The sequence below is a fragment of the Mangifera indica genome, chromosome 3, assembly GCF_011075055.1.
Source record: "Mangifera indica cultivar Alphonso chromosome 3, CATAS_Mindica_2.1, whole genome shotgun sequence".
NCBI classification, from domain to species: Eukaryota; Viridiplantae; Streptophyta; class Magnoliopsida; order Sapindales; family Anacardiaceae; genus Mangifera; species Mangifera indica.
In genome coordinates, this window is record NC_058139.1 from 10838179 (window position 1) to 10864611 (window position 26433).

General features: G+C 31.4%; 3 protein-coding genes and 1 pseudogene across 4 annotated transcripts; all 4 read right to left on the reverse strand.

The window, feature by feature from the left end:
- Positions 1-914: 914 nt before the first annotated feature.
- On the reverse strand, positions 915-2513 carry LOC123211106 (premnaspirodiene oxygenase-like). Its single transcript, XM_044629646.1, has 3 exons — positions 2098-2513; positions 1672-2002; positions 915-1016 (listed from the first exon to the last, which is right to left on the reverse strand). The coding sequence occupies exons 1-3, from the start codon at positions 2511-2513 to the stop codon at positions 915-917; spliced, it is 849 nt and encodes a 282-aa protein (XP_044485581.1).
- Positions 2514-5480: 2967 nt separating this feature from the next.
- Positions 5481-7136, reverse strand: LOC123212276 (cytochrome P450 71D10-like). The gene is made up of 2 exons (XM_044631369.1): positions 6214-7136; positions 5481-6128 (listed from the first exon to the last, which is right to left on the reverse strand). The coding sequence occupies exons 1-2, from the start codon at positions 7096-7098 to the stop codon at positions 5505-5507; spliced, it is 1509 nt and encodes a 502-aa protein (XP_044487304.1). The 5' UTR covers positions 7099-7136; the 3' UTR covers positions 5481-5504.
- Positions 7137-14713: 7577 nt separating this feature from the next.
- On the reverse strand, positions 14714-22109 carry LOC123209986. 2 transcript variants are annotated; one of them, XM_044628112.1, is made up of 10 exons: positions 21895-22109; positions 21395-21546; positions 20983-21070; positions 19862-20081; positions 19364-19417; positions 19111-19164; positions 18539-18633; positions 16746-16871; positions 15594-15683; positions 14714-15215 (listed from the first exon to the last, which is right to left on the reverse strand). In XM_044628112.1, exons 1-10 carry the CDS (start codon positions 21952-21954, stop codon positions 15090-15092), a joined length of 1065 nt encoding a protein of 354 aa, XP_044484047.1. In that variant the 5' UTR covers positions 21955-22109; the 3' UTR covers positions 14714-15089. The 2 variants fall into 2 exon arrangements, with proteins under 2 accessions (XP_044484047.1, XP_044484045.1); XM_044628110.1 differs by having other exon boundaries at positions 18539-18636; positions 21895-22107.
- Positions 22110-23005: 896 nt separating this feature from the next.
- On the reverse strand, positions 23006-25663 carry LOC123210128 (annotated as a pseudogene).
- Between the last annotated feature and the right edge of the window lie 770 nt (positions 25664-26433).

Consider the following 26433-nt stretch of genomic DNA (forward strand, 5'->3'; position numbering starts at 1 on the left):
TTTAATTAGATATTCATATGATATATAATCATATGATTAAATAATTTTGAATTAAAGATAAAATAATAATTAATTATATAATGATACATGATATAAATCCCTTATTGAATATTAAATCCAAAGCTGGGTGCCTGTAGCATTGCTCTTTCACAATGGCACGACTCATCAACCCGCAACTATTACAAGAAATACTACTTACCTCTATGTTCTGATACAAGATTCCTGTGAATGACAAGGTCAGAGAAGTCACTTAATTTCATCTTGGTGCCCTGAAGCTTGTGGAGTATAGATCTTCCATGGACAATTGCATTCAAGCTTATCATCAGTGGAGATTCTTTACTTCTCAAGTTTAGGATTGAGGGCTCCACCCCGAGCCCCAGCAAACGGTGCTACCACTTTGACCTCACACTAGGCTTCATACTAGAGCTTCATCTCTCACTTTTCAATTTAGTTTTCTGCAATTTCTTCTTCCATTACATTTTATCTGTGCACAATGTGATGTTATCTTATATTACAAAATAACAAATCCTTGTTAAGTTCTGGCGGAAGGAAGCATTCGAACAAGTAGGAATGGGAATCAGTGCAAACGTTATGTCTAATATCCTCCTTCCAGCACCAAAAGGGGTGTATTCAAATTCCGCCCCTCTGAAATCAGTCGACCTGTAAAGAAACCTCTCAGGATAGTCACTCTAGTATCTCGATCTCTTCCAATTACCCATGCATTAACCAGGATTCTGGTCTTCACTGGTATCTCATATCCGTTAATCTTACAGCTCTCTCTGATTTCTCTTGGAAGTAAAAGAGGTGCAGAAAGGTGCAGCCTGAGGGTTTCTTTTATTACTGATTTCAAGTAGTTGAGTTCATGGATTCCAGCTTCATCAACGTTTCCTTTTCTGTCAAAGACTCGTCTTTCCTCAGCTTATGCCTCTTTCATTACTCTTGGGTTTCTTAGCATTTCTGCCATTGCCCATTCCACAGCTGTGGAAGGATGTTTCACTGCCAGCACTAAAAATATCCTGAAAGCCAATTAATAATTATTAGCTTAGATAGAATAATTTCTATATGAAGCACTTACACACAAATGAATTTATTCAAATACTTTGTATATTAACAATTAGTGAAAACACGGCTACCAACATTATCATGTCATCATCGTATGATTGAGTTATTTGAATGAAAGTTAAAATAACACCAAATTATAAATAACATATCAGTATTTTGTATTTATATCAATTGTTAGTGCATATATATAGTATTGCTTGTACGACTGCAATTAAGCTGAGCCAAGAATTTCTGGTTCGAGCTTGACTCAATTGCATTTAAGCAAAGTTTGAGCTCGACAAACGGGAAAATTGCAAGCTTTAGTTTGAAACACAAATGGCTAACCACAATTCAACTTAAAAAATTATAATTAAATCTTGTAAATTAATATTTATTTATTGCTCTGTATATTCAAAGTCAAATAGTAAGAATTTAAGAGTGTCAATGAAGAATTATAAACTTTTATGAGCCTAGTGATATCATACCTTATCTCGCAAACTCACCAAATCAAGCAATAACAAGAATGAGCCCAGCTAAAAAATAATCGAACAGTTCGTCAGTGACTAAACTCGTTTGTGCATTGATATTGTTGTCACTGCTTTGATTTATGACATATACGGATACACTTACCCATATAATTTCTCTGATATTGCTGTCACTTAAGGGAAATTCAAGTTCACCATCAGACGCTATTCTCAGAAGAACATCAACTAAATCTTCTTTTTCTTCTCCTTGGCCAGTTTTCGCTGTCTCTTTATGCTCATTCAGGATTTCTTCAAGGATTCTATCACTCTTCTGATACAGCTTTTCAAGTTTCATTCTCTTTCCACTCATCACCTCATCAAGTGCTTTAACCGAAGGGTACAAATCAGCAATGGGGAAACCTGCAGCTGCCCTTATGGCTTCCACTACGCATGATATGAAGCCTTCTTCATCTTTGCATTTGTTTCCAAAAGCTGCCCTGCCAGTTATGCCGTATGTCAATCTGAAAATTCTATCACTGAGATTGATCGCTGATCCTTCACCAGAATGTACGGCTTTGATGAGATTTGAGACCTCCTCTTCCCTGGTTGATCGAAATGACTGGACCCGTTTCGCACTTTAACAGCTCCACGGTTGCAAATTTTTCGCAACTGTCTCCAGTAGTTTCCATAGGGTGCAAGAGCAATATCAGTATAGCCATAAGTTACCAATTTGGTGGAAACCAGAAAGGGTCTGTCTGCAAAGTTGATGTCATGGGTTTTCTTAGCTTCTCGGGCAATCTCTGGAGAAGAAACAACAATGGTGGAAACTTCACCTAGCTGGAGGTGGATCAACGGTCCATGCTTCATGGACAGGTCTCTGAGGTGGCGATGCGCTGGCGAACCAACCAGCTGGTGCAAGTTTCCGATTAGAGGTAGTTTCCAGGGCCCTGGAGGCTTCTTTGAGCTCGAATTCCAGGCTCTTGGTCCCTTTATTATTTTGACTGCCATGAACAAGAAAAGGTTGAAAATACATACCTGGGTGAAAGAGAAGAATAGGAGATCCATTAAAACGAGGAAGACAACAACCAGTGTCGATAGAACACTGATCAAGGAAAAGAAAATCCATTTGCCTTTCTTTTACGCGATCCGACGCTTACGCAGAGAACTCGGTGCAATCATATATTTCATTATAAACGAAAAAGATTAAGAAGAGATTAATTTTATTCCCACTATAAAATCACTCACATTCTCCATGCATAAACTTTAAAATGATTTTTTCATACACATGCCCTAGTTGGCATTAACTTGACACATTTACTAACAGGTATGGCCGCAGCCGGTGTCTTCCATTCTACCTTCAGGTTAAACGGCTTTACTGCAGGCCACTCTGTGTGTGTGTGTGTGTGTGTCTTCCATTCTACCTTCAGGTTAAACGGCTTTACTGCAGGGCACTGTCTCTGTGTGTGTGTGTGTCTTAGTTGGCATTAACTTGACACATTTACTAAATGCTATGTCCGCAGCCGGTGTCTTCCATTCTACCTTCAGGTTAAACGGCTTTACTGCAGGCCACTGTCTCTGTGTGTGTGTGTGTGTTCCATTCTACCTTCAGGTTAAACGGCTTTACTGCAGGCCACTGTCTGTGTGTGTGTTTAAAATTGGATATGTCTAATAAAATTATGTCTTCTTGAAATATAACTTTTGACTCAAAAATCATGACTTTTGGTGTTAATTAAGGTTAGATTTGAGCCGAACCAAGCTTGAGTTCAACCCAATTTATAGTAATTGAGCTTGAGCTCAAGCTCGCTGCACCTCGACTAGAGCTTGATTCTAGTTTGGTCTAAACGATGTTTAACTAACGCGTTATTAAAACGATTTTGTTTTAATATATATTGGCCTAAATGATATCGTTTTGTATTAAAATTTTTAGCTTATGAGCTTGACGAGCAGCTCGAGCTCGAGCTCGGTTGGGGTTAGCTCATTTGAACTGAGCTTGAGCTCAAACAAGCTTAATTTGAATCCAGTATTACTGTCAATAGATATGTTATTTCACGTCTATAAATTGAGGTTTGAATCAGATTTTTGATTTATTCCAATTTCTCTATATAATCTTACTTTCTTTTTAGTCCAAAATTATCACATTAAAATTATTTGTTCTTGTGTTTTTGAGAGAATATTTAGTAGTATTGACTATTATTCTAAGAGCTTTATTGTATCCTATAAGTCATTTGTCATATCCTTGTAACACTATATAACTAGTAGAGACAAATATCATCTTAAAGAAAGTGATTTACATATCTTAAAGCTTTTTACAATTTTTTTGTTCAAGCACATTTCTCAAACATCTATTGTTTTAATCTCTCCGTTAGAATCATAAATCTCTTTAAAAATCACGTCTTGAAACAACACTTTATTCAATTCAAAAAATTCATTTTAGAATTTGAATCACCACCATTCAACACTTGTCGAATAACAAATATGATTAGGTTGACAAAGGTTCCAGCTGATGACGAGTTAATTGATAACTTATATGTTAAAGTAGAACCAGGTAAGATTTTGGATATTTTCTTACTTGCCATAGTGCAATTGTAGTCTTCTATAAGTCATTTCATTATCCCTTGGGATCTTCTTCCAGTCAATTTGTGACAAAATTGTTATAGGAACGGCTCAATAGTAGCCAAAGGGGGATTGTGTCAACATGTGATCAAAACCCATGAGCTGAGAGAAAATGAGCATCATACAAGTATGACAAAAGTTTGCCCACGGAAGTAGCGCTTGATTTGAGTTGGAACAAGGAGCTCGAATTAGATTTGATTTGATAATGTCTAGTTTGAGTTGGAATTCAAGATTATTCCAACATGTAATTAAACAGTATTGACAAAATGAAGTGATTAATATTTTTTGAGGAAAAAATAAACTAAATTTAAAATGAACTGTTAAATTAGAGTATTAGTTTAAATTCGACTCATTTGAGCCTAACATGAAAACCTAAACCAACATCGCTTAAATCTAGATCCAGTGGCGTTTACAAATTCAAGGGACAACGACTGTTCGAGCTAGCACATTTGATGTCTCATAAACAATGTTCCCAAATATGAGCACACCTTGATTTTAGCCTTTATCTGCTTGCCTGATTCACGTGCTAGTGTATAATTTTGTGGACGTTTGACATAGCTAAACAAACCAATGGTTGTAAATTATCGTAACTATCATTAAAAATTATAATAATAATGATGAAATGGTCCGTCAATAGTCTATTCAAAATCCTACATACAATTTTTTTTTTTTTTGCATGAAATAATATTTTCTTTATTTTATTGTTGTTTTTTCAAAAATTTAAGCTAGTTAGCAAACTAAATATTACTTCTAAAATAAAACTATATGTCCAAATTTGATTATCTAGTTGGATGCTCATATGATATGTCAACATATGATTGTGTGATTTAAATTGAAGATAAAGTAATATTTAACATATGATGACACATCATTTAAGTATCCAGTTAAATACTTAAAATTAGATACACAAAATATTGTTTTTGCTTCTAAACATTAATATTATGATCAATATTATATATAAATAATATGTTATTATGTGATTTGATGATACGTTATCATTAATTTAAAATCACTCAATTACATAATAATATATCATTAATGTAGTTAAAATTATATTCAAAAGTGTGTACATAATTTCTTTTTTAATGTTTATTTTCACCATTAAATCTAGGTATTGGCTAAGAAAAGACAAAAGTATTATTGATTTAAAAAAAATGTTTAAAGTTTCTTATTAATACTTTCAATTCTATTATTATACCAATTGTTGCATTTATGAAGATAGAGTCTGATAACCTTTTATATATTCATGGGATAAGATTTATATTTTTAATGATATATCAATTGAATATTATTTTATCGTTAATTTTAAATTACTAATCACATAATGATATTATTATTTATACATAAAATAATACACTATCGTTTGTGCACATAGCTCTATTCTTTTCATTCAACAAATGTGGGATTATGAGCAACAGGAATCAGGATCAGATATTCTTTTCTTCTTACAGTTAAACCCATTTGCTCAGCCATGTCCAGGGCTTCATGCCTCATCCCACTGGGCAGTTTCCAATCGAAATGGTAAAGCAATTGTGCCAGTGGCAATTCAATATTAGCTAGTGCAAAAGCTATGCCTGGACACATCCTCCTTCCACTTCCGAATGGGAGAAACTCAAAATCTGATCCTCTAAAATCTATTGAACTGTTGAGAAATCTCTCAGGATAAAATTTCTCAGCTTCACTCCAATACTTGGGATCTCTTCCAATTGCCCATGCATTAATAATCACCCTAGTCTTTTCAGGTATCTTGTATCCATTAATCTCACAGGTGCCTCTGCTCTCTCTAGGAGCTAAAAGAGGTCCTGCAGGATGCAGTCTCAGGGTTTCTTTGATAACTGAATGCAAGTATTTTAACTCATGGATGCCAATTTCATCAACGTTTCCATTCCCTTTAAAGACCCGTCTTGCCTCAGCTTGTGCCTCTTTCATCACGCTTGGGTTTTTCATCATTTCTGTCATCGCCCACGTCATCGTCGTTGATGATGTCTCACTTCCAGCCCCGAAAACATCCTGAAAAATGATTGATAATCAATATTTGTAAAGTAGCTCGATGCAGTATTACTCATTGTAAAGTACAAAGTTACCACGTGCTTACCCCGATGATTCCTTTGATGTCGTTGTCAGTTATTGAGGATTCAAGGTCACTATCCTCCTGGATTTTCAGAAGAATATCAAGTAGATCTTCTCCTGCAGCCAACTTTTTTCGGTCTTTATGCTCATTCAGAATGTTCTGGAGTACCATATCAATTTCCCAATGTAGTTTCTCAAGTCTAGTCCTTATTCCTGTGATATATTGAAGTACTTTAATTGAAGGGTAATAATCAGCTATAACAAAACCTGATGCCTGCTTTGAAGCTTCTGGCATTAACGATATGTATTTTTCCTGGTCCTGGTTTTTCTTCCCGAAGGCTGCCCTTGCCGTGATGCCATATATCAATGACATAAATTTCTCTGTGAGATTGATTGGAGATCCTTCATGTGAAGATATTGATTTGATGAGTTTTAACACCTCTTCTTCTCTAATCGATCTGAAGGATTGGACACGCTTTAAACTTAAGAGCTCCATGGTACAAGTTTTTCTCATTTGTCTCCAATAATCGCCATAAGGTGCAAAGGCTATGCCTCTACAGCCATAAGTCAGGATCTTAATAGCAAGAACAATAGACCTGTCAGAAAAATTACTGTCATGGGTTTTCAGAACCTCCTGGGCCATTTCCGGAGAAGAAATGACGATGGACGAAACTTCACCGAGCTGTAGGTGCATCACCGGTCCATATTTCTTGGCTAACTTGGTCAAGGAGTGATGAGGTAGCGAGCCAATAAGCTGGTGAATGTTTCCTATTAGGGGTAGTTTCCATGGCCCTGGAGGCTTTTCCGAGCTTGGCGTTTCAGCTTCTGCTCGTTTGAGTATTTTTAATAAAGTAAACAGGAAAAGGAAGCAGGCTGAGACAAGGGCGAAGGATTCAAATTGAAGCTCCATGACTGCGTTGAACTTCCATTGCAAAGCTCATATTTATAGAAGAAATTGGGAGCTGTGTCTATATCAAGGACCAATAAATATTAAACCGCAAACTTTTCTCATTTTTAATTTCATTAGCATTATTTTTCATTTTAGAGTTTATGGGCACCAACTATCAAGCAACCTTTAACTATTACTATGGTTTTTAAAATTATCTCTGATCAGTCTGTCGACTTGGTTGAACCATCATCTTCCGGCAAACATGTTTTTGGTCTGTTAGGAAACCATTTTTAGAGTTAAAATAGATTAAGTTAGTATAAAAAAATTCAATTTATTTAAAATAAATCACTGTTAGGATTTGAATCCATTGTTACGTTTATCAATTTTGAGAATATATTTTGATATTAAAATAAATATATATTTAATTATAAATCCTATAAAATTATAGTAAAACAGTTAATCGGTCCAACATTAGTTGGATTAAACTGTCCTTTCCACCATATTAATGTCCAATTTAGTTTCAAAAACAATGCGAGACAGACAAAACTTTTATTGTTCGGTGAATGGTGGATGACACAGTGCTAAAAAAAACATAAAATTACAAAGAAGTGTAATCAACAATAATCGACAATATGTGTAATGCAAATTCACAAGCAAGATTCATATATATAATTTATGGAGTTAATAAAACTGCAGATTAGATCTCCAAATGTCTTTCCTATTCGGCTTCTCTCTAATATTTCTGTTTTCTTTAGGTTTTCTTTTGGGTCTGTATATTAAGAGGAGGTTTGGTTTGAGTAATATTTTATTATCAAAATATAAAAATTATTTTGATATTAAATTACTTATAAGATTATTGGAGATAAATGAGTATTATATCTAATGAAACTTGATACAAATGAAAAGAATAAATAATTTTTATATTTGATTAAAGGTAATAAAAGAATGTTAATAAATTATTTTACTTAAATACCCCTAAGTATAATTATTTTTAAATATTTTTTATATTATTTGTTATATTAATTAAAAATAAATTTATTTTTGTATGCGAAAATTAATAAAAAATAATTTAATTATAATAAAATCAAGATTATTTTGACAATTTTTTAATATCTAAGGTGATTATGATAATTAGATTACTAAACTACATTTTTCCACCAAAAATATGGTTCAAGGTACTTTTTCACCCCTTGATAACATAAATCTTACTTTTTTATCCAAAATAAAATTCCGTCAACTAAAAAGAATCTTAACATGATATTAGAAAGTCAAATTGTTATATTATCCTAACTATTTTACTTTTCAAAATTAGTACATCATTTCAAATTAACAAAATTTAAAAAAAAAAACCTTTAAATATCGAATTTACATTGAATTCCTCTTTTTTTTTTTTACTCTTATTTTGTTCCTTCTTAGATCCTATAAAACCCTAAATATCATTCTTTTTTCTAGTGACTCATTTTTTATAATAATTCAATTTTCACACTGACTAACAACACCGACATTGACATCTCAGGTTCATTCTCACATGTTTCCAATACTTTTCACATTAACAAAATGTTTAATAGTCTATTGCATATGTCGATCTACTTTTTTTAAGTCTATCTAATGTCAATTACGACTTTCGATCGCTCATCCCATGAATATCACATTTTCTTGCTCCATTTGATGAACCTATATGATCTATAATACATTTAAAATCATAAACAAAAGTGCTTAACAAACTTTAAACATTTTTTAAATAGCAAACAGAAGAGCTAATCATGCTTAACATTTTGTATCTACTGTTGCATATCTACTTGCTCATTGACATATTTCCTTAATTTAATCTCTCATCTCACAAACACATTTAAAATCACTAAGAGATATGAACAATGACATATGCAAGCACTTTCGTATATATAATTAAATATACAAATATGTCTCAAACTTTGCATTTTGGAAGACTTTGCACACAAAGTTTATAGATGGATAGATGCAGGTGGTGCGGAGCCAAAAAACAAAATATTTTGGGCGCTACTCTTGTATGAATAGAGGGCCACAGAATTATAAGGCTACATTTCTAGGATCCGAAGTTTTTAAGTTCAAAAAGAATCTGAATATATAGGGAATAATTAATTTCCATTATAAAATTTTGAAATTTTTGTGGGGTTGAGACCTGTAAAGTCATAACAGAAATTTGATCTCTAAGGGATGGGTATTTCGTGGGGTATATTTTCCCCTCTATAATTTATCTACTAAATATGACACATCATTCACTAATAATGTTTTGTTATTGCTCATATATATTGTGCATCATGATGTTTGAAAAAAAAATTACATTTTAAACTTTGAATAAAGAAAAATTGTTAGTTTTTTAAACTTGAAAAGAGAGGAGAAAGATGAGATAGACTTTTAATTTTACAAATTTTTTTGTTAAATAACAATAAAGAATTTTAATAAAATGGTGAGTATTTAAATTTTTAAAACTTTACCGTAAAAATTTGAGAATGAACCAAACCTTGGTTAAGAATAAGTCTTTTGGCCTATTTTAAATTATAAATAACATACTAATTGAGTTGTGGCTTTTGGTGGATGCAAATTTTAACAAATGAGCCAAATAATATCCTTTTCTCAACAAATTAAGGATTAACAATGGTGGGTGGTGTGAGAGCTTGTAGATAAGAGAAAACTTCCGAGAAGAAAAGAGGTGTTAGAGTTTGTGTTAACTGGATAAATAAAATGGCAATTTCATCCAAACCAAAACTTAAAATACATGAAGGGAACCATCAAGTAAAAAACTAGGTTTGATTAAGTTAGTATCAAAAAATTCAATTTATTTAAAATAAATCAGTTTTAGAATTTAAATCTAATATTACATTTATCAATTTTGAGTATATTTATATTATCAAAATAAATATATTTTGATATTAAAAATAATTATATATTTAATTATAAATCTTATACAATTATTTTAAAACAGTTAATCGGTTCAACCATTAGTTGAATTAGACTGTTTTCTCCACTAGACTAATGTCTTATTTAGTTTCAAAATTAATGTTAGACAAATAAACCTTTCATTGTTCGCTCATCATCGGTGGATGAAATAGTGCTAAAAAAACATAAAATTACAAAAAAATAGCATTCTACACATCTCTTCAAAGGCTTTTCTTTCCACACTTATCAACAATAATCGACAATATGTGTAATGCAAATTCTCAAATTGCATTCTACACATCTCTTCAAAGGATTCATGTGCATAATTTATGGAGTTAATAAAACTGCACCAAATTTCTTTCCTATTCGACTTCAGTCTAATATTTCTGTTTTCTTCAGGTTTTCTTTCGGGTCTGTACACTAAATGGCAAATAGAAGAGCTAATAATGCTATACGCACTGTATGTACGGTAAACTACACTTTTCCACCCAAAATATGGGTCAAAGCATTTTTTACCCCTTGATAACATAAATCATACTTTCTTATCCAAAATAAAATTCTATTAACTAAAAAGAATCTTGACATAATATTAGGATGTTAAATTGTTTATATAATCCTAACTATTTCACTTTTTAAAATTATTACATCATTTCAAAGTAACAAAATTTAAAAAAAGCCTTTTAAATATCAAATTTACATTAAATTCTTCTTATTTTCTTTGCTTTTCACCCTTATTTTGTTCTTCTTTCGAGTCCATCAAGCCTTAACCATCATTCTCATATTTAATGACTTATCTTTGATAATAATTCAACTTTTACACCGATTAACAACACCGATATTGACATCTTAGACTCATTCTCACACTAATAATGATGTTTCAAACTCATTTAACATTCACAAAACCTTTAATGGTCTATCTCATATATTGATCTTCTTTTTTCTAACACTATTTAGTGTCAATTACAACTTTTGATAGTTCATCCCATGAATATCACTTTTCTTACTCCATTCAATGAACCTATGTGATCAGTAATATATTTAAAATCATAAATAAAAGTGTTGAACAAACTTTAAACATTTTTTAAACGGGAAATAGAAGAGCTAATCATGCTTAACATTTTGCGCCTACGGTTGCATCTCTCCTTTCTCATAGACATATTTTATTAATTTAAGAGAAATTAAATTAAATGTCCATTTTACCTTTTTATTAAGCAAAAATGTCCATTTCCCCTATTCCAAAACAAAAAAGCTTATTTTTCCTATTCCTAAGCATAAATGCCTTAAATATTTTTTAAAATACCAAAACTACCCTTCACCACATCTATATAAACCCTCTCACTCTCACTCATTGCATAAACTTTTCATATCACTAAAACACTCACTCTTACTCTCATTTTTACTCAATATCAATTAATGTAGGTTCGTTTAAAAAGAAAAAGTTTGTATTTTAAAATTCAAGTCTAAAAAAGTCAATTTATGAGAAAAGGTATTTATACAAATCTTAACTTAAAACTTAATTTTATTTGTTAAATTTAATTTGTATGTCATGTAAAAGGGGTATTTGGATATAGATAGATACACTTTGATACAAGATAACATACTATGATGTTAAATGAAATGTTATATAATTGTGGAGGTAAATGAAATGTTGTAAAAATAGGGGGCTATTTTGACATTAAATATTGTAAGGACGTTGTAAATGAAATATTAGAAATAGGTATATGCATTTTAATACTAGACAACATACAAAAGTGTTAAATAAAATGTTCATCCATGAACTTTCTCCTTGAGACTATTCACACGTGAAATTGAACTAGGCAAGCGATCTCCACCCAAACAAACACAGCTAATGTAGTAATAATTTCATCCAAACTCATCTCCAACTCAACACAACCAACACAACACTTATCTCCACCTAAACAAACACAACCGATGCAAAATTCTTCTCCAATTCAACATAGCTGATGCAACGCAGTGAGATCATAGACACAACTAACATATCTCATTATATTATCATCTTCGATAGTACATTGCCCTTCAAAGCAAATTATAAATGTGGTTTTTTTCTATTTTTTACTGAAAATAAAAGTAAATAAACTTAGAAAAATAATTAGGAAGGTTGGCAAGAGCAAGTAGACAAGGTCACCTAGACCAGACAATCTTGCTTAAGGCAGTCAACCTTGCCAAACTTATCTACTCGTCGTTTTTTATTAGATCATTTTTTTTCTAATTTAACAAATCATTCCACTTAATCTAATCAATTTTTTTTTTTTGTTGAAACTATCAGTAATCTAACTAATTCAACTTACACAAAACAACATTTAACAATCTCATTTCTCAAAAATCTCACAATTTGTCTACTTGACATTCTTTGGTTTTTAATTGTAAAACACAATATATATATATATATATATATAAAAGATTAGCAATTTAGATTAATACTAACCTAGATTATGATGAGTTTTATATAAGATTTTTTCAAAATACCTATTATTTTATGATCAAAAGTCTGTTAAGTCTTATCTTTTTAAGATTAAAAACAAAGATAATCTTAGTATCATGTTAGACTTTATGATATAAATGTTTAGTAAATATAATATATAATAAATTTGTATAAACAGGATGTTTCGGTAGTAAAAATTTCAATTTCTCTACAATCACAAACAAAGGAGCTAAAGAAGTTTTAAATATTTTTTAAACGGCAAATAGAAGAGCTAATCATGCCATCTATATTTTATGTACAACGGCTATGTCTCCTTTTCCTTTGACATATTACAATAATTAAGTGTAAATTACACTTTCCCGCTGAAGGCATGGTTCAAAAGTACTTTTTCACCCCTTAATAACATAAACTATATTTTTTTATCCAAAATAAAATTTTATTAGCTAAAAAAATTCTTGATATAATGACAGAAAATTAAATTATCATATTATTTAACTATTTCACTTTTTAAAATTAGTATATTATTTTAAATTAACAAATTTTTTAAAAAGTCTTATTAAGTATCAAATTTTCATTAAACTCTTCTTTCTTTTCTTTCCTTTCACCCTTGCTTTGTTTTTTCTGGAGCCCATCAAACCCTAACCATCATTCTCACTTCTAGTTACTCATTTTCTATAATAATTTGACTTTCACACCAACTAACAACATCGATATTGAAATCTTAAACTTATTCTCACACTAATATTGTTGTTTCTAACTCATTTTGTATTAACAAAACCTTTAATGACATATCTCATATATTAATCTCCTTTTTTCTAGCTTTATCTAATATTGATTATGACTTTGGATAGCTCATGCAATGAATCACCCTTTCTTACTTCATTTGAAAAACTTATTTGATATGAAATATATTTAAAATTACAAAAAAAAGTGTTAAACAAACTTTAAACATTTTTTAAACAGCAAATAGATGAGCTAACCATGCTTAACATTTTGCATCTACTGATGCATCTCTCATTTCCCATTGACATATTTCATTAATTTAATCTCTTATCTCACAAACACATATAAAATCACTAAGAGATATAACTAATAACATATACACGTATTTTTAAATATATAATTAAATGTATATCATTCATTTTTCTACGAAATATGACACATAATTCATTTTCAATATTGTGCATAAATACAAATAATGTTTTATTATTGCTCATAACTATTAGGCCAAAGGATTTTTTTCCCACCCAAAGATTACTCTTTGCCCACTTCCCACCAAATATTTTTTAAAAACCTAAATATCCATCCATAAATTGTTAAGTAACAAAATTCATTAGTTATAAGGATAAAATTATTATTTCAGCAATAATATTAAATTACTATTTCACTAATGATATTAAAAAAAAAATCCTATTTTCTCTTATAAACACTAAAAACTGACAATCCCCCCTCCCCCCAAAACTTAAATTTTGAAAAAATTACATTTTAAACTTTGAATTAAAAAAATTATTGGTTTTTTAAACTTGAAATAGGAGGAAAAGGGGAGGAGGGGATGAGATCGAATTTTAGTTTTATAAATATTTTTTTATTAAATAACAATTTTACCCTTAATCTAATATAAAATTTTAATAAAATAATAAATATTTAAGTTTTTAAAATTTACAGCCTTAATTGAGAATAAACCTTTTAGCCTATTTTAAATTATAAATAACATACTAGTTGAGTTGTGGCTTTTGATGGATGAAAATTTTAACAAGTGAGCCAAAAAATATCCTTTTCTCGACAAATTAAGCTTTAACAGTGGTGGGCGGTGTGAAAACTTGTAGATAAGAGAAAATTTTCCAGAACAAAAGAGGTGTTAGTATCTGTTAATTGGGTAAAAAAGTAACAATTTCATCCAAACCGAATCTTAAAATACATAAAGGGGACATTTTTTTTTCAACTTGGCCATGAATTAGGGGCAATATCTCGTATTTCTAACTAATTAAACACTTAAAAGATGCAGTAATTAAGGGAAGATTCTTTCATTTTTGGTGAAGAATATATTAAGTTCAAATGAAACCTCAAGTGAAGTTGCAAAGGGATTTTAAAAAGGCATGTTCATTGGCAATTCTCAGGTCTTTATAATTTAAAATCACTCAATCATATAATGATACATTATCTTGGTAACTAATTGTGTACTCAAAACTATATACATATTGTTCTATTGAATGATGAATCCTATAATCTAATGTTGCTGGAGAAAAAAATTACAGAAACAAGTCAAAGACACAGGGGTAAAAGGGTAAATAAAACTCTAAAATTTTCTTTCATGAATAACAATGATAGTTCACATTGTGCATACAACAACTAAAAGGAGGAAAAATGGTTGTGGCTTCAATAATGCAGCAAAATATTCATCATTTCGACTATTCTCTTATGATGCAGCTACCTGCTATAGTCTCTTACGCATACAATTATTTAGTCGACTTCGACTTCAGGAAATTGATCCCAGTTGCTTTCTAAGCATTTAACACTACTTCATTTCATAACATGGCAGACTTTGAATAATTTAACCCCAAAAAAAAGGGAAAAATGGCATTCATCCAGCACCAATCATTACATTTTCTTAGGCTAAAGGTACTAGAAAAAAAGACTATCACCTACATTGCTTTCAAGAGGCTGGTGAATATTCTTTGATTGCCGCTGCGAGCTTATTTCGATCTTCATCTGTTTTAGTTCTGATTAAGAAAGTACGTGCCACAACAGTACCATTATCATTACTACCGGCATCATCACCCTACAAAACCCAGCAAGTTATCAGCCATAAATTGTAAGGTTTTTTTTTTTTTCAATTCCAAAAGTGCTTCAAGAAACAGAAATACTTCTAATTGCATATACAACTTCCTTTGTATGGTTTAAAAAAAAAGAGTCAGAGGGCCTGATTGACTCGGACAGCACATACAATTTCCCTTTGCTATATATATATTTTCCAAATCTTATTATTTCAGAGACAAAAGGAGCTCAAAATTGATACTGAAAAAATTTCATTGCAGCACAAACGTTTTAGGTTAATATAATTTAATGGGATAGATAATGCACATGTTTGTCCATTACAGCTGATGGAACAAAATGGAAGAAATAAAATACACAATAAATACACATCAGTATGCTTTACCGAAGTATGAAATATCGCAACAAGGGAATTCTTTTGTAAATTTGTCCTGATTCCTGGATATAACAATGCATTAAGCAGAAGTTTTCCAACCTGCCAGAAAACATCACAGTGAGTTGAATTATGTATCTGGTTAAGAAAACCCAATATTGAATCATAAAACAAGAGTGAGAAAAAGGGGGAAATATGACAAGTTATAAAAGATGTTCCAGGAACAGGGGTAAAGAAAATGAACATAAAAGAGGGAATTTTGTTTACAAAAAAATCCAAATTGCTGGCCTCCATATATAAGTATTCAAGAAACAATGAGATACAAAATATTCAAATAAGAAAACATTTCCACAACTAATTGTTTGAATGGATCATTAAATTGAAAATCGAATTCAATTTAATAGCAGACAATGCCATTTTCTTTATTGTTGTTGCTGTTGTCAGTATGTTCAAGGTAGGGTGGGTGAGGAGGAAAGTGTGAGATTAATAGAGCATAGCACATGTTAAACACTAACATGAAAAGTGGTATCGCTCCAACTGCTCATGACAACAATGCCATGAAAATCTAATACTCACAGCTTCTCCGAGGAGAGTTGCTTTAGAATGGCCTTTCTAGAAGCTATATCATTATTTTTAAGATGCCAGAAGTTATTAAATATAACACACAAAAAAAAAAAAAAAATCAAAATCCCCTTACAAAAAGCATGCTCTCCCTGAAGCTATTTGATATAGCCATCAGATAGTTTGATTATTTCCGACTAGAATTAGTCAATAGTGCCATTACTTGAAGCCGTCAACTAATTATCAACCGATTTGATAGTTCTCTACCAATACTAAGAAAAAAGAAGAATCTAACAAACAAAACATCAATTCTCCCTTTCAATTGATCCATTATTATAGATGATCCCGAATATTACTTTGTATTCTTACTGAAAAAGAATTAGCCAAGTGAACCACCAGAATTTTTTAAATCACAATAGACACAGCATGATTATTCCCAGTCAAAAAGAATCTAATATAATTTGCATTCCACTCTCAAATTTAACAAGCCAAAATACCTAGAAATAAGTGAAGCACCCAAGTTTCACTCTAACATGAATTTCAATATACATATATATATATATATATATATATATATATATATATACCAGCAAGGAAACATACATCATTTCGGACAAGAATTGTTGGTTTGGACTCCTTTGTACCCTTGCTGATACCCTCCTTGCATTTAATGGAAAGCTGCCCTGTGCCTTTATCTTTCCACGCATCTTTATCAGCAGGATCACTTGACTGGACATGTCAAAAGAAGAAAACAAATAGCTTAACCAGTGAGACTGGCAGAACAAACACTGTGTCTCAGGTGAAGCAAGCAGCAAATCAAAGACATCTCAATCAAAATGGACAAAACCATTTCAATGCATCAATTAACAATAAAACCAAGCTAGTGCTAATGTGTGCCCATCAATAGAATACCATCCACATACAGCAGATAATGAACCAAAGATGAATGGCTTGACTTGAATACAAATACAGTTTTGTGAATTGGTGTAGGATTACATCTCTAAAACTAGTCTCATTGAAATTCTTGCATGACATAAGCTCATGTATACACAGACATGGTCCACACAGTACAATACACAAGCATATGAGCATATGTAGGTAAATGTATGGATGTCGTATAGACAAGCCTACAAATCTAATTGATGCCAAGCCTACAAAAAGCTCGCTTTAATATCATCTAGGTTATCCACAACTAGTTTATAGGGTTATCGACAAATTCTAGATAGTTTTTGGCACAATTTCAAACTTTTAGGCAGGTTATGGGTAATTTTCAATCTAATATGAGGGTTACTAACAATTTTTAAGGTCTCCAGTGAAGTTCAAGGCTGTCGAAGAGATCACTAACAAGTTCTAAGGTTGTTAAGAAGTCAACAGTGAGTTATAAGGTTGTCAAGAGGTTGTCGACAAGTTCTAAGGTTATCAAAGAAGTTGCTTGAGAGATTTAAAATCGTCGGATAAATTCACTGATCTCTTATAAATGGTTGTCAGAAAAATCTAGGCATAATAATTAATTGTTATCAGCTTTGAGACTGCTAATGTAGTTGTTGGTCAATTTTTTATTGTTGATGTAGTAACGAATAATTTAAATTTAATAGAAATAAAATAAAAATTAATGGAACTTTTTAATCGCCTTTGGTTAAAAAGCGACGCATTCACTTTGCCTTTTTTACTTAGGCGATAGGATCTCTCATTGCCTTTTGGCACTTTTCGCCTTTGACAACGATGCTATAAATATGTTCTCTTTGGCCAACAACAACACAGCAGATACTTCAGAAATAGAAACTATGAAAACAGAATCCAATGATTTTGTTGATAGGAAAAATAAAAAGCATTCATTACTGTGAAAAAAAAAAAAACCACTGACAGTTGATCAGGAAAAAAAAATCTGAGGATAGAAGCAGCTATTTTAATAAATGCAAAACTTAAATAGTAAAGATTCCCAACTGTTGGGGCATCAACTAATCTGTAGCCAAATTCCTAATTTCTTGAGCAAATGCATTAAATGTCCCTCTGACACACATTAAAGCATTGCCATGCTATTATTTAAAACAGTTTCTTAAATATATACCACCATTAAAAAAAATCTCCTTAAACTAGAAAATGAAAATTTGATTCAGATATGAAAAAGACAATCTTCATTGTTAAATGCCAGTTAAAATTGTAGCAATCAGACACATAATAAAATCACACACCAAATACTGCCTGTAAAAACATACGCATCATTTGTAGAGGGAAATCTCTAACCATGCAGAAGTAGCAGTAAAATTAGTTTTCCTTCTATTAGAATGCTTGTAAAGCATATATGCCAAAGCAGAATAAGGGGGGAAAAAAAAGAAGTTTCATTAAAATGCTGTTCCAACATGTATAACCTTGTATAAATTTTCATTAGCATATACCTTTACATAGAGTTTGCACTTGACTTCATGGACTACAACAATGCCCTTCTCTTCAGACTTTTTTAGTGATGGACTGCTAGGCTGGGGTAATTCATCTTCTGGTGAAACATAAAGAGGAATTAATACTACTGTGAAAAGAGACAAGTGATTTCATGTCATAAAGAAACAAAAAATATATAATTTTTCCTTCGTCAAACTTCAACCCCTGCTCCCCAATCACAAAAAAATTTAGACAAATCCTCACATTCTTCTAATATGCAGCAAAGTGACCTCTATGAAATTCAGAAACTAATCTATATGCCAAAGGCACTGTGACTAAACAATTAAAAGGAAACAGATGACAGATCTCTATTACCAACCTGCCCACTTTGATCAACAAGCTTACACCATGTTGATACAAACAATTCAAATAGCCCACTTACTAAGTGAGTTTGCGAATTTATGAACAGAACAAGATAAATCAAATAAATTGCATGCAAGTGAAGTGAGCATGGAAATGCATGAAAGGTTTAGAAATAATGGCTTCAATAAAGTGCAATAACAAAGATTAGAAAAAAAGTCCGTTGTCTCACCATCATCGACATTATATGAAACATTATGGTTCATGGAAACTGAGCTTTGATTTCCTGAAACAGAAACATGGAAATAACATATTAGAAAACACATCAATCTCCAGGTGAATTTGGGAATTTATGAACAGAACAAGATGAATCAAACATATTGCATGCAAGTGAAGTGAGCATGGAAAAGCATGAAAGGTATAGAAATAATGGCTTAAACAGAGTGCAATAACAAAGAATGAAAAATAAAAGTCCATTGTCTCACCGCCGTCAACTTTATTTGAAACATTATGGTTCATGAAAACTGAGCTTTGATTTCCTGAAACAGAAACATGGAAAGAACATAATGGAAATCACATCAATCTCCAAAAAGTAGCATGTAAATTTAACACTCAAAAACCAGAATATCAATATCAGTTCTTACTAAAAATTTATCATTTATCAGGCACTAGAGACAGACAGACAAATAAATTATGCAGAGACCATTTCTAAGACATAGGGGAGGAAATATGTATATAGTGTGGGTATAGCAGATTTTCAGGCCACAACCATTGGTCAACCAAATTTTACAAGTGGTTCTCCTATAATTGATTATAAAATGTTTCATTCTTGTTATTCAATTAAAAGTTAAATCTTTGGCCATAACATTTTTAGAATTAAAACTTAAATTTAATCATAGTCTATAGACATGTTTCAATAACATCTTAAAGTTTTGAAAAATTAAATAAGACAGATAATCAAGATTACACAATAGAACACCCACCAAAGAAAAGACTGGGTTGTACACTGGGTTGACTGCTCGAGAATATTCCAAAGCTTGTAGTTGTTGCTGGAGCAAATGTTTTCTCCTGAGATGGTTTTAACTCATTATTCTTGATTTCAGGAGCTAATTTTTTTTCAGAAGTATGACTATCAGCAGAAGAGAAATTTCCTCCTTTCGAAGCATTTGCTTTGAGCCAGTTGACAACATCACTGAATTTCTCCTGCAACAAATGGAAAATTTAAAGAATAATAATAAAAAGAAAATTATGGGGCTAACAAAGTAGTCACAACTTCCATACATTTATGTTATTTAAGTACTGATAAGGTATTGAGTAAAGGTTTACATGACATTTTAGAATGTGCAAGAATTTTAGAATTCAGCAAGTAGAACACAGTGATAGGAACATTTCCCTAAACAAGGTGGACTAAACTTAAATTACTTAGGAAATTGCCTTAGAAAAAATATTTAAAGCATAGTGTATATTGTATAGATTAATAATCTAATGAGCAATATTATGCATACCCACTTTGAGTACATAAATAGGTACACACTTATATGTGTTATTATGTAATTAGGTGTCACTTTACCCTTAATTCAAAATTATTCAATCACATAATAACACATATTAAATGTGTATCTATTTGTTTACTCAAAATAAGTACGCATAGTTTTATTGTAATCTAATTCTTATCATTGTAGCAAGACACAAATCCTAAACAAGTACACTTGACTACCATACTAATAGTTTGTTTGGTTCATTTATAGTGTAGATTGGGTATTACTTTACCCTTAGTTCAAAATTATCCAATCATATAATAATGCATATTAAATGTGTATCTATTTGTTTACTCAAAGTGAGTACACATAGTTTTATTATAATCTAATTCTTATCATTGAAGCAAGACACAAATCCTAAACAAGTACACTTGACTACCATACTAATGGTTTGTTTGGTTCATTTATAGAGTAGATACCTCACACATAAGCCAAACATAAAATCAAGCCAATCCAATCTGTAAACCATGGGTTTTGGTCAAAGACAAAGAAAGAGAAAAGAGAGTAATGGTATATAAACTTGACCCAACAACACTCCACGTCCATTAACAGTTGCTGGAAATTACCATAATGTTTGATGCATGAGTCAAGTAGTCTCGAACACCATCTTCCCAAAGTTCATCAGGGTGATTCTTTAATTGAGATTGCACCCAACTGTTTACACCAAGTACAGACACATAAGATATTAAACAAACTTCAACAAAATACAATTTTAGTGGAAAAAAGGGACAGTTGAACAAATTCCATAAAATTCTATGCCAACAAACAAGATAAGCAAACCTAAAATTTCAAAAAACCAAAAACATTTTACCTAAGATAAGATATAAGGTGGTTCAATGATGGCAATATATGACAACATACACAACGAAATTCATCACATTATTAGGCCAACTTCAGCAATATGAACATACACAGAGAAGGAAAGAGGACCATATACTTCATAACGAAATTGCAGTTATTGAAATATTGTAAATGGACCTTGCAAATTGTGTATTAAGTGCACGCACGTGCTGATGGGATGACTCTGCCCTTTGCATATCCAATGGTGGTGTTGCTGTTGACTGCTGTTGGGATGGCTCAGTCCTATATAAATCAAATGGGGATCCCGCCAGTATTCTTTTATTCCGAAACTGGGTCGTCAAAGAAAATTTTAAAATAAGACTTCATATCAGAGCCACTTAAAAATTTCAATGTATAAACTATTAATCAAAAAATTATCTTTTCCAAGTAGAGTTTTTTATCAACACAAAATATGTTTAAAATTAAAACTTTTTGAATCTATATTACATGAATTCTCGAATAAACTGAAATCCACCTTAACTAAAACGCATATTAACGCAAATAAGCTAACCAATGCAAGTTGAACATTGTTTAAACCAGTATCACTAGAGCCACATGGTAAAGAAATTAAGTTCAGCTGAGTGTAAACCACCCAATAGTTCATCCTAAAAAGAGCAAAAAAACATGTACAAACTTACGGCAGTGTCGTTCGGTTCCGATGCCGACTCCGACGGGGCGAAACGCTTCGTTCCTTTCATGATTTCTTTTTAATTTTATTTAATTGATTGGAAGAGAATGGTTTACAAAATGAAACAAACAAAAAAAGGCAGCAACGGGTAGAATTAGGGTTTTGGTTCAAAGTTTGGTTTTGCTTTTGTTTCAGGCTACTGATAACGGGGTAAGAGAGGGCATTTTAATGAAGCGAACAAATGGATTAAAATTCAGAAAGCTATTAGTCGTTGGATCAGGTGGGGAATAAACTTTCAATTGAGACCGTTGGATGAAAGAGCCTGCCATCATCTATTGTTCAGCAACTTCAGCTCCACATGGGCCACGTGCTATTTGATTGTTTACCGGTAATGCCCATTCTCAAGGGCCCACTTTTTATTGGACCCATCATTTTCAATAATTGGATTTATTTTCTAATGAATGGGCCATTTTTTATTCAAGCTTTAATATAAAATAAATATAAATTTATGAAATTTTAAAAAATAAAAAATTTATTTATAAATTAATTATTATTAAAAAATTTTATTAAAGGTAAAATAAAATTATAATTTTATTATTAAATCTTAAAATTGTAAAAATTTATATTATTTTTTTCTTATATATTTTCTTTATATTAAGTTTTAAAAAAATTATTTTTTCCTATTAAGGTTTCAAAATGTTTCTTTTATTTTTTGGTGACCGACTCCAATTCAGCCATTTTCTTTCTTTATCGTTGACAATGGATGATAACATTTTATCAACGCAATTCGCTAGTGATGAAGACAATTGAGAATACAAAGACTTCGTTTGAATGATTAATCTCTTATCGTCTAAAAGATAAATTGTCCAATTCGCTTTGACAAAGACGAAGATGAGGTCTTCATCATCATCCAAATATCCATATGGAACTAGGCCCCCAAAATTATGTATATACTTACCCCCAAAATTAATTTTATATTTCAAAATAAAAATCCTAAAATTACTAATAACTTTTATGACTTCTTTTTTATTTGGTTATGATTAAGAAATAACAAAAATCTTTTGGACTTTTAAAATTATTTAATGAGTCGAGTGATAATGTCTGATTAAATTCAATCGAAATAAAAAAATGCTTTATCTTTTTCAATGGACAACTTTACATCAAATTGAGATATTATTTTCTGCCTTCTTCTCTATGATTGGAAAAGCAAGATATTATACCAAAAGAACAAAAAGGTAAATTTGCCACAAAGGGTCTTTTCTCCTCATCTTGTTCATTTTCTGCTGAGATTTTCTCTTCTTGAAATGGGGATTTCGTGGCATATGAATTTGAAGGCCTCGAAGGGGCTTTATTTTCTGGCAACAGCTTCAATATGATTCCCACAGCAATGAGCAGCAGCCCAGTCCCATGTTGTTCGGTTAAAGGCTTTGTAAATATCAAGTATGAGAGCAACAGAGTCACTGCCTTTCTAGCCGTTGTTATCTGCAACACATTACATAAATGATATAAACTTTATCCACCAACTTCAAATATCCATCAAAAAGTGAACTTAAGAGATGAGGGTCAAATTCAAGAATGCAATCGTAGGTGAAATCTGCAAATGGAGCAGGGATATTTCTGTTACCATGGCAGTGGTAGCAGCTCCAAAAATGGCAATCACAGATAAAACAGGCACTTGCCCCACAAATGTGGCCGTTGCTTCGAACACTAACACACCATGTACATAAGGATGCTGCAATTCATTTGAAAACAAGAATAGAGTTATTAACAAAGACATTGCTATAAACCTCATGAATCATCTTCACACATCTTGCACTGGAACCTGTAGTTTTACTTGAGAATTCACGTATCTTCTGGTATAAAAAATGCTTCACATGGCCATCATGAACTGGTCGGTCTATTCCCAAACGAAGGACTTAAGGTAGAAAATTTTCATTCTTGAATGAGTTTTGCGGTGGTATTCAGAAATTGCAAAACTAATGAAGGGGACAGTCAAACAGATTATTGACTTTTTGTAGAAAAAGTGTTTAGGTCAGCATTGAGGCACTTTGTCTGTGAGCTCATTCCCATACCTTTATAGTTAAATTCATACAGAGATAACTTTTCAAGAAAATGTGAAAGGAAAAGTTGAAAAAGGCATATAATTCTTTACCTGTGAATATGACTTCCAGGCCCTAGAGAGCTCTCCACTTAGAATCATAGATGCAAGTAAGAAAGGCAACCCAACTATTGTTGAACAGAACAGCATCTCCATCTATCATAACAAATATAATTAAAAAAATCAATGACAAGAAAAGCAGAGAGTTTATTCTTCATAAAACATCTTGAATTTATACATATAAAATTTCAGGTTGATGATCACCTGTGTTGTGTCAGGATTCATGGTAAAGAATCCAGAAAAGAATCCATAACTAAGGCACCTGAAATCATTATGATACCAACCATGCTAAAATTTGGAGAATTTTGGGCATCAGCCAAGGTGAAAAGGATCAAACCAACAACTAGAAATAGAGCAGAGATGTATTCATGAACTGGGTATTTTCTTCTTAATCCAGGAATAAAGGCACCCATTATCATTACTGGGAGCACCTAATTTCCCAAATAGCAAAAGCTATCAAAATTACATCACATAAGAATCAATCAAGGAAATCATTTTAACAAGCATGTATTAGACATTTTTTTAATTAGAAAATTAAGAACTCATATGCATGTTCACCTTTGTGGATTTGAACATGATTTGAGCAGGATAGTTGAGGAAGGCCAAGGAGACCTTCGTTAATCCATGAGAACCCATTAACACCGTAGAGAGTTTTACATATGTTTTCCACGGATTCACCATTTGCTTGGTGGAGAAACCTTGCAAGTATATGAGTATCAAATATACAAATCCTTGTACAAAAGTGAAATACCAACCATAGCTGCAAAATTCTAAGATTGTATAAGTAAATTACCAAACAAATATCGCGTATGAACGATTTATAACATAAAGGTGCAAACTTTGCAGCTTTAGGGTGAATTATATACCTGAATTGAAGCCGATTATACACATATTCCTGAAATCAACAAAACAGAGTTAAATGCGCAACGCAGGCCCAAAAATAACGCATCAAAAACTGTAAAAACATAAACAAAACAAACCTCACAAACCCCATTAATGAGATAACCAAAGAAAAAGCCAGAAGAACACATGAGGAACTGTTGCCACTTGGGTCGATCAGAGAGGGATATACCGAACAGGGACCTTGCTTGGTCTTCGTTCTTCATGTCCGATAACCCTTAATGTAAAAAACAATGTCTTAATGGCACAAGCGGTGGGGCATATGGGTTATTGACCATTACAAGAGCGGAGAATTATCTGGTTTAAGAAAAGAGAGGGTTGATTTATGACATGAAGAAGAAAAATATGGAGTAAGAGAGATCTGTAAATTAAAGAATTGAGTTGTACAACTAGGTAAAACATTAAACAATATGGAAGTGCCTGCGGTAAGGCGTTTCATTTTGGTTAGGAGAGCTAGGGAATCGGATGAAGATTGAAGAGGAGTTTGGGCGTCAAGAAGTTGGCATTTAGCAATGCTTGGATTTGTCGTGATGATTTTTCAATTGAAAGAAAACCAGATTCATCTCTCTATGTCCTTCTCACGCTCATCAGTGTCTTCATCATCACCTTCCCTGCCAAGGGTTTTTTCTTCTTTTTTTTTTGGGGTAAGGACCTTCCCTGCCAAGTTGCCATGTGCAAATCCTCGTACTAGTTTGTTCATTTCTTTTTTTTTTTTAATCATCAATTTCGAGAATTTAATCAATTTAAATTGTATTTAAAGATATTGTATAATTTTATTTCACTTCTACTATATTAATGATATAGCCAAGATTTCAACTTCGTTCGCATGTTATTTTCATTACTTGTTTATTATTTCCAAAAAAAATCAAAGTACTTTGTTTTTTCTAACAATTCCATCTAACAATCTAGACATTTTTAAATTCTAATATAAATATAAGGTAAATAAATCATTTTTATGAAAAAATTATTCACAAAACAACAAAAACAATTATTAAATAAGATTTATTACTATACGAAGAAATCTCAAATCTTTAATCAAAATGATAAACAATAAAATAAAATAATACATATTTGAATTAAGATAATTTGATATAGAATTTATACGAGGATACAGATAAAAATAAGTTTGAAAGTGGATAAAAAGATGATAAAATGTGGATTAAAATTATATAAGTTTAATTAATTAATTAATTTTTCATGTTGAAATTTTTCAACTCTAATTTAACCCTTAAATATTTGAATTGATCAGACCTAACCCAAATTAAATCGAAATTCTGTATTATTTTCACTTTTCAAAATATTTTCATTATTTTAATTTTTTCACCAAATTACATCAATCTATTATTAATAAAATATATAATATAATATTTTACCTTATTTATAAATGGTCTAAAAATTACATACTAATACAATTATTACTATAACTTGTGTCATTATTCTTGATCTAAAATTGGAAAGAAAAAAAAAAGGGGTGTGAGAGCAAAAGAAAAA